Source organism: Panthera leo, chromosome B4, assembly GCF_018350215.1.
Source record: "Panthera leo isolate Ple1 chromosome B4, P.leo_Ple1_pat1.1, whole genome shotgun sequence".
Classification (NCBI taxonomy): domain Eukaryota; kingdom Metazoa; phylum Chordata; class Mammalia; order Carnivora; family Felidae; genus Panthera; species Panthera leo.
In genome coordinates, this window is record NC_056685.1 from 13484685 (window position 1) to 13494522 (window position 9838).

The 9838-nt window shown below is 35.5% G+C and overlaps 1 protein-coding gene across 1 annotated transcript in view; it reads left to right on the forward strand.

The window, feature by feature from the left end:
* Nucleotides 1-9838, forward strand: part of HSPA14 (heat shock protein family A (Hsp70) member 14) — a 41554-nt gene that overhangs the window by 27434 nt on the left and 4282 nt on the right. Inside the window, exon 11 of the mRNA XM_042944961.1 lies at nt 9232-9444. Within this exon, the coding sequence (XP_042800895.1) occupies nt 9232-9444 (213 nt within the window). The remainder of the gene's footprint in view (nt 1-9231; nt 9445-9838) is intronic.

Here is a 9838-nt window from a genome sequence, read left to right on the forward strand (position 1 = left end):
TTTCCTTTAATTCATAGCCTGAGGCACTGTGTGGGAGAGGTTACACGCTCAAGCAGTTGTAGGGGCCAGGAGTGAAAGTGAGTCACGTTGTCAGGTATAGGAAAAGACAGCTGCCAGAAATTATCAATCTGAACTCAGTATAAAAATACAAGGTTACATTTTAAATTCCAGCTTGAAAAACATAGCAAATTGACAAATAGAAATATTTAATAATTAATGCTGCTTCTTTCACAACAAATTTCTCCAGATTTGGAACCTGAAACCCCTTTTCTTCTGTTCCACAATGTCAGTGTCGGATCTTACATTTTGAGTTAATGTTTGATATGGAACTCAACGTTAGATCCTTTAACCAGAAGTAATATTTCAATTTTTTTCATTTTCATCATGAAAAATATCTACTCACAAAATAGGTTTCTCTAAACAAGGATAGAACCTGTGTACAGTGGATTTTAAATATATAATTAGTATAACTATTCCAAAGATATATGTAGAATTCTAAAATCAATCTTTGAGGCATCTGGATGGCTCAGTCAGTTAAGCATCTGACTTTTTTTTTAAAGAGAGAGAGAGAGAGAAAGAGAATCCCAAGCAGGCCCTGCACTGTTAATGCAGAGCCCAGCGTGGGGCTCAAACTCAGGAACCATGAAATCATGATCTGAGCCAAAACCAAGAGTTGGACGCTTAACCAACTGAGCCATCCAGGTGCCCCAAGTATCCGACTCTTGATCTCAGCTCAGATCTTGATCTCAGGGTCATGAGCTCAAGCCCCACCTTGGGCTCTGTGCTGGGCATGAAGCCTACTGAATAAATGAATGAATCATTGAATCAATCTTTAACCACATAATGTGGGGAATATGATTTTACGTTGTCATTTTCATATCTGTAAATTAAGTTCAACACAAGAAAGTGTGTCAGGTCCCTTGCAAAGTGAGTAGTCCAAAGTATTCATTTCTCTAGGAGCCAGCAAATTGAATCTTTTATAGGGAACAGGAGTATTGGTAGTGTTTATGTAGAATATGTCAGTTAGAATGACCTTTGATCTATCATACCTGATGCACCAGTGCTGAGATTTCTCTCACAGATGGTATGAAAAAAGTCCATTCTTTCTACACATAAACTATATGAATATCTTTTAAGTTCTATATATACCACAGTTAAGCTGCCTGACGGCCACATAGAATAGCAGGTTGACTGTACCATACCATTCTTCAAAAGGAAATACGTTCCCCACCATTTTTCTTGAAACCTGTAATCCTCATGGTCTTTCTTTCATCTTTCTACTAGATTGAAAAATGGGTTTAATTTTTATTTATTTTTGAGAGAGAGACACACAGATCACGAGCAGGGGAGGGGCAGAGAGAGGGAGACAGGGAATCTGAAGCAGGCTCCAGGTTCCAAGCCTGTCAGCACTGAGCCCTATGTGGGGCTCGAGCTCACAAACTGCGAGATCATGACCTGAGCCTAACCCGGACGCGTAACTGATTGAGCCACCCAGATGCTTCAATTTTTAATTTACATGTTTTATAGACCTATTTCATGATGATTTATTTCTTAAGTTTTTAACATATGACTTTGTATAATCTTTTTATTTTTATTTTTTTTTAACGTTTATTTATTATTGAGAGACAGAGAGACACAGAGCGTGAGCAGGGGAGGGGCAGAGAGAGGGGAGACACAGAATCGGAAGCAGGCTCCAGGCTCTGAGCTGTCAGCACAGAGCCTGACACGGGGCTCGAACCCACGAACTGCGAGATCATGACCTGAGCCGAAGTTGATCGCCCAACCAACTGAGCCACCCAGGTGTCCCTGACTTTGTATAATCTTATAATTTTTTATTTTTATGTATCTTTTGATACTAAAATTTATTTTTTTAATGTTTATTTATTTTTGACAGAGACATTGAGCAGGGGAGAAGCAGAAAGAGAGAGAGACAGACAGTCAGAATCCCAAGCAGGCTCTGAGTTGTCAGTGCAGAGCCTGATGTAGGGCTTGAATTCACAAATCATGAGATCATGACCTGAGTCAAAACCAAGAGTGGGACGCTTAACCAACTGAACCACCCAGGCGCCCCTTGATACTAAAATTTAAGAGTATACAGAAGTTTTTGAAATTAAAACCAGCCAGTTTCTCTATTTTTTATTTTTTGCTTTTTGAGTTTTTCTGTTTTTCCTTTACTAGATTTGACAGATAATTTGGTGTGTGTGTGTGTGTGTGTGTGTGTGTGTGTGTGTGTGTGTTTGTTTGTTTTTTGCTCAAACTTCTGTTACTACTATCCCCAGAAAAACTTCTTTAGATTTTTTCAGGTCATGTTTTTCTCTTCTCTCATTGGTTTATTTCTGATTTTTTCCTTATTTCTTCCAGTCCTTTTAGGACACTTGTATTATTTTCCTAAATTCCTGTACTGAATGCTAATTTATTTTTTTCATTTATTCTTTTCCCTAATAAAAAAGTTAACTACAGTTTTACTACTTAATAGCTTTGGTTTTATTCCACAGGCTTTGACAGATTTTGTTGTTTTCATATTTTCAGAATAATCTGTAATATTTTTTATTTTCTTCTTTGTTGTTTAAATTCATGTTTTTAATACCCAAGTAGTTAAGGTAGTTTGATTTTCCTTAACAGCAGTTTTATGAAATTACTGTGAAAGTTATATTTGAAAAGCTTTTGGTAAGAGAAGTTATTTATGTTCCGAATGTATGTATTTTGTACTAAAATTTAAGTCACAAAAGAAATCTGCAGACTACGTATTTAAAGAATTTATTTAAATTAAAACTTGCTGGTTACCATCAGCATTAATAGTAACACATTGTTAGTATTTGTTACTTTTTTGTTTTTATTATTTTTTAAATTAATTTACATCCAAGTTAGTTAACATATAGTATAATAATGATTTCAGGAATAGAATTTAGTGATCTATCACTTATATATAACACCCTCCTTAATGCCCCTTTCCCATTTAGCCCATCGCCCCCCCCCACCCAAAACCCCTCCAGGCACCCTCATTTTTTTCTCTGTATTTAAGAGTCTCTTATGGGTTTGTCTCCCTCCCTGTTTTTATATTGTTTTTGTTTCCCTTCCCTTATGTTCATCTGTTTTGTATCTTAAATTCCACATATGAGTGAAGTCATATATTTGTCTTTCTTTGACTAATTTTCCTTAGCATAATACACTCTAGTTCCCTCCATGTTGTTGCAAATGGCAAGATTCTATTCTTTTCGATCACAGAGTAATACTCCATTGTATATATATACCACATCTTCTTTATTCATTCATTGGTCAGTGGACATTTGGGCTCTTTCCATACTCTGGCTATTGTTGATAGTGGTGCTATAAACATTGGAGTACATGTGCCCCTTCGAAACAGCCTTCCTGTATCCTTTGGATAAATAAATACCTAGTAGTGTAATTGCTGGGTCATAGGGTAATATTTTTTACTTTTTTAAATGAAAATTCCAAAAGCCAAGATTTTCTAGTTTGATTTTTTTTTTTTTTTTTTTTGCATAGCATCACTTAATTGCTTATTAATAAGGCTTTTTGAAATTGACTATGAGAAATTTGAAAGGGCATATTTTACATTTTTATTCTCATAGTGTTTATCTGGGATCATAACATTTTAGAGAAGACTTTTATGTTTACTTATCTCCCAAACTTTTAGGGAAGTCTTAGGGAACTTTGCCAAGGCAACCCTGCTTTTCTTGTTTTCTTGGTATCATTCAGCTGATGTTCCTCATGCCCTCACCTGGAGATCAGTATGGTATTATTCATCAATTCACACCTAGTGTTAAAGAGACCTGGTTTTCATCAGTGGATCCTTTTGTCTAAAAAGACTTCGAAGTCAGAAGTGGTTATTGATGATTTCCCTTCTTGGGGCTACCTATTTATTCAATATTCTGAATGCTTCTGGAGTTATAAGTGTTAAATGTATGAACTAATAAGGAAATTAAAGTTATTTATAAAGGAGTAATTTTATTCAGCTCTGCTGAGGTGTGACTGACAAAAACAATCGTAAGATATTCCTAGCAAACAGTGTGAGATTTGTTAGATGTATACACTGTGAAAGGATTCCCACTGTGGAGTTAATTAACACATATCTCACACCATATTTTTACCTTTTTGAGTCAGGGGTGAAAACACTTAAGTTTGCTTTCTTAGCAAATCTCAGTTATGTAGTATGATTATTATCAACTGTAGTCACCATGTTATACATTAGATCCTCAAACCTTATTCACTTACAACTGAAATTTTGTACCCTTCTACTAACCTCTCCCTACTTCCCCCATGCTCCAGTTCCAACCACTTTTCTGCCTTCTTTATGAGTTTGACTTTTTTTTTTTTTTCAGATTCCACGTACGAGTTAACACCATGCAGTATTTGTCTTTCTCTGTCTGGCTTATTTCACCTCACATACTGCCTTCCATGTTCGCTCATGTTGTTGCAAATGACAGGATTTCCTTTTTTTTTTTTTTTTTTTTAGCTGAATGATATTGCATTGTGTTTATATATATACCACATCTTTACCCATTCATCCATCAACAGACACTTAGGATATTTCTGTACCTTGGCTATTGTGAATAATGCTGTAATCAACGTGAGAGTACAAATATCTCTTTGAGGTAGTGATCTCATTTCCTTTGAACATATACTCGTAAGATAGCTGCATCATATGGTAATTCTATTTTTTTATTTCTTGAGGAATTTGCAAACTGTTTTCCATAGTGGTTCTATCAGTTTACATTCCCAGCAGTGTACAGGGGTTCCCTTTTGTCTATATTTTTGCCAGTACTTGTTATCTTTTGTGTTTTTGATGAGAGTCACCATAACAAGTGTGAGGTGATACCTCATTGTGGTTTTGATTTTCATTTGCCTGATGATTCGTGATGTTGAGCATCTTTTCATGTGTCTCTTAGCCACCTGTATATCTTCTTCAGAAAAATGTCTCTTCAGGTCCTTTGCCCATTTATTTTTTTTGATCAAGTTGCTTTTTTGCTGTTGACTCTATGACTTCCTGGTATATTTTGCATATTAACCCTTTTCCAGATAAGTGGTTTGGAAATATTTCTTCCCTTTTTATGGGTTACCTTTTCATTTTGTTGATGGTTTCTTTTGTTATTCAGGAGCTTTTCAGTTTGGTATAGTCCTACCTGTTTATTTTTGGTTTTATTGCCTTGGCTTTAGCTGTCAAATCCAAAAATCTCATTGCAAAGACCAGTTTCAAGGACCTTCCTCCCTATATTTTCTTCTGAGAGTTTTATAGTTTCAGGTCATAATTCCAGTCTTCAATTTGAGTTAATTTTTGTGTGTGGTGTAACATAGTGGTCCAGTTTTATTTTCTTGCATGTAGATGTCCACTTTTCCACATTCCATTTATTAAGGAGACTGTCCTTTCTCTGTTGTATATTCTTGGTTCCTTTGTTGAAAATTAATTGACCATATATGCGTAGGTTTTTTACTGGGCTCACTGTTCTTTTCTGTTGATCTGTGTGTCTGCTTCTATGCCAATACCATTCTGTTCTGATTACTGTGGCTTTGTAATATATTTTGAAATGAGGAAGTGTGATGCTCCAGCTTTGTTCTTTCTCAAGATTGCTTTGGCTGTTTTGGGTCTTTTGTGGTTCCATGTGAATTCTAGGATTGTTTTTTCTATTTCTGTGAAAAATGCTATTGAAATTTTGATAGAGATCGCATCGAATCTGTAGATCACTTTGTGTAGTATGGACAAATACTACAAATACAAATGGACAAATACAAATATTTTAATAATATTAATTCTTCCAATCCATAAACATGGAATATCTTTCAACTTATTTGTGTCTTCTTCAATTTCTTTCATCAGTATCCTTATAGTTTTCAGTGTACAGATCATTCACTTCCTTGGTTAAATTTATTCCTAAATACTTAATTCTCTTTATTGCTTTTGTGAATGGGATTGTCTTCTTAATTTCTCTTTCCAATAATTTGTTGTTAGTGTACAGAAAATAATTTAATTTTTGATAACTATAAACTTACTATTGCCATTTGTTAATTGTTTTCTATTTTGTAGCTCATTTGTTCCTTTCTTCCTTTTATTCTTTCTTTGTGATTTGATGACTTTGGTTTTATTGGTATGCTTTGATATCTTTATCTTTTGTTGTATCTATTATAAGTTTTGTTTTGTGGCTACCATGAGACTTACATAAAACATCTTGTAGTTGTAATAGCCTATTTGAAGCTGATAATAACTTCAACACATGCGAAATCTCTACATTCTTGGCACTCCTTCACATTTTATGTTTTCGACATCACCGTTTAATGTTTTTATATTACTTGTCCATTATCAAATTATTGTAGTTACCGTTATTTTTGTCTTTGTTTTTTAACCTTTATACTAGAGTTACAACTGACTTATCCTTTACCATTACAATATTAGAGTATTCTGAATTTAACCACAGTTGGCCCTTGAACAACACAGGTTTGAATTGCACAGATCCACTCATAGGTGGATTTTTTTTCAATAAATACAGCGTAGTACTGTAAGTGTATTTTCTCTTCTTCATGATTTTTTAAAAATTTTTTTTAATGTTTCTATTGATTTTTGAGACAGAGAGAGACAGAGCATGAGCAGGGGAGGGGCAGAGAGAGAGGGAGACAGAATCCAAAGCAGGCTCCAGGCTCCAAGCTGTCAGCCCAGAGCCCAATGCAGGGCTTGAACTCACATACCGCGAGATCATGACCTGAGCCGAAGTCGGACGCTCAACTGACTGAGCCACCCAGGCGCCCCTCTTCATGATTTTCTTAATAACATTTTCTTTTCTCAGGCTTACTTTATTGTAAGAATATAGTATGTAATACATATACAAAACATGTGTTTACCGACTGTGTTAATGGTAAGGCTTCTGGCCAACAGTAGGCAATTAATAGTTAAGTTTTGGGTTAGTCGGATGTTGTACATGGATTTTCAACTATGCATGGGATCGGTGTCCCTGACTCTCTAATTGTTCAAGGTCAACTGTATATATTTACCATTACCAGTGGTTTTATAGTTTCATATGCTTTCATGTTATTAATGAACATTCTTTTGTTTCAGCATGAAGGACTCCCTTGAACATAGTTTGTAAGGCTGATCTGGTGGTGATAAACTCCCTCACCTTTTGTTTGTGTTTAAAACATTGTGTCTCCTTCAGTTCTGAAGGACAGCTTTGCTGGGTAGATTATTCTTGGCTGACAGGTGTTTCTCTTTCAGCACTTTGAATATATCCCTCCTGGTTTCCAAGATTTCTGTTGAAATATCTGCTTATCATCTTATGGGAGTTCCCTTGTAACAAGTTGCTTTTCTCTTGGGGCTTTTAAGATTCTCTCTTTGTCTTTATCTTTTGACACTTTCATTATAATGTGTCTCATTGTGGATCTCTTTATTCATCTTATTTGGTAATTTTTGTGCCTATTGGATCTGGATCTTTCTTTCCCCAGGTTAGGTAAGTTTTCACCCTTTTTAATAAGCTTTCTGCTCCTTTTTCTTTCTTTCTTCTGGGGCCCCTATAATATGTGTGTTAGTGTGCTAACTATTGATCCTGTAAGTCCCTTAAGCTATCTTAATTCTTTTTCATTTTTTTTTTCTTTTTGCTCCTCTGTTTAGATGAATTCCTCTATCCTGTCTCTGAGTTCACAAATCCTTTCTTTCATTTGGTATAGTCTGCTGTTGAACCCCTGTATGGAATTTTTCAGTTCAGCTATTGTATTCTTCAGCTCTGTGATTTCTGTTTGGTATTTTGTTAACATTTTCTGTCTTTTTGTTAAAATTCTCATTTTATTTATGCATCACTCTCCTGACCTTAGTGATCATCTTTATTACTCTTATTTTTAACTCTGTTGGGAAAATCATTTACTTTTGTTTTATTAAGATAGGTTTCTGAATAGAATTCTTTTGTTATTTTGTTTGGAATACATATATTGACTCTCTATGTTGGTTTCTGTGCATTACATAAAACCGTCATCTCTTCCAACCTAGGTACACTGGACTTACATAGGAAATGAACTTTGTCCATCAGCCCAGCCTAAGTTCCTGGTTGCCTCTCAAACCTTTATGCCTAAGCTGCCATCCCTGTTCTTAGCGGCTCTCAGTGGTTGACAGTGTGCCAACCACTGTAAGTGTCCCAAAGAGGAGGATCGTAGTCAGGACCTCCATACCGGCTGATTGGAAGCCAAACTCTCAGGTGGCACCTGGGAAGTATGCAGTTAAACCTCTTCCAGGGAGAAATTGGAAAATGGGTATTTTTGCCTGGCTCTGTCTGTGCTGAGCCCAGGTATCTAGCCACTGGGCACAGGGTGCTGCTTCACTGATTTAAAAACTGCTTCTTTGTTTTGGATAGTCCTGTGGGACTCATGAATGCCAGCCCCTCTGACTGGCAGAGCTGGGTGATTTGGAGCCCCATCCCCTCACATGACAGCCATAAAAGTTGGGGTGCTAGATGTGTGGACAAGCTCGTAAAGGAGCAATTTTATATAAAGTTCTTTAGAGACAACGTATTTAATCAGATGGCACCAAGGGCTTAAAATGTATTTGTATAAAACATCTTTTTCCTCAAGAAAATTTAGTATTCTTCCATGGGGAAGACAGATTGTCACAAAAATGCTGTAAGATTTATGCAAACATTTCTTTTTTTTTTTTTAATTTTTTAATGTTTTTATTTATTTTTGAGACAGGGAGAGACAGAGCATGAGCAGGGGAGGGGCAGAGAGAGAGGGAGACACAGAATCCAAAGCAGGCTCCAGGTTCTAAGCTGTCAGCACAGAGCCCGACGCGGGGCTCGAACTCACAGACAGTGAGATCGTGACCTGGGCCAAAGTCGGACGCTTAACTGACTGAACCACCCAGGCACCCCACAAACATTTCTTTTAGAAGTATTGGAATAATACAAAGTATTAATATATTTCCTGCTTAAATGAAATTTATGGTTAAGCCTCATATGCCCAAAATTAATCACGAGCCACGTGTATGTGGCTGTACTGTACTTCTAATGTGTGGTGAGATTGCTCCTTTTTAAATTTTGTGGTTTATGAGTAAAGAATTTGTTAAATACCAACAATGTATTAAATATTTATTTATATATATTTTAAGCACAATATAATGTATGATAAAATAGGGCTTGTATTTACCATTATATGTGGTAAAGATGGCTGAACCTATAACACTTAATTCTGAGAAACAACCATTGTTCTAAAAGTAAAAACCTAAAAATTATTTTTATTTTCTAGGTTGTTCTTTGTGGAGGGTCTTCTCGCATCCCAAGGCTACAGCAGCTGATTAAGGATCTTTTCCCAAATGTTGAGCTTCTGAATTCTGTCCCTCCTGATGAAGTCATCCCTATAGGTGCAGCTATAGAAGCAGGGATTCTTACTGGCAAAGAAAACCTTTTAGTCGAAGAGTCTCTTAAGATAGAATGTTCAGCCAAAGATATTTTAGTTAAGGTATGTTTAGCTTTTCTTTACTTTTCAATAAAAGTAGTATAAATTTATTGCCATAGTTATTTATATATACCATGTTTTTACAGTAAAACCTTGTATACTGGTAAAAATTTTAAATTTAGACTTATAATTTTACATTTAATGAGTTTATGTTCTTTAAGTTAGCATTTACCTAGCATGTTAATTTCTTCATTGTAATTTTAATCAGAAGCTTCACATACAGATAGAGGGATACATGTCTCAATTTATTGTTAAGTGAAGTAGGTTGGGATTCAGGATCATTTCTGTGTTCTTTGCCTATGTTGTCAGGAATAAGTATTACATTTATAATAGGAATGGCTTTATAATTGTAATGGTAAATATCAAAGGATATATATATTATTTTTCTGCTTATTAG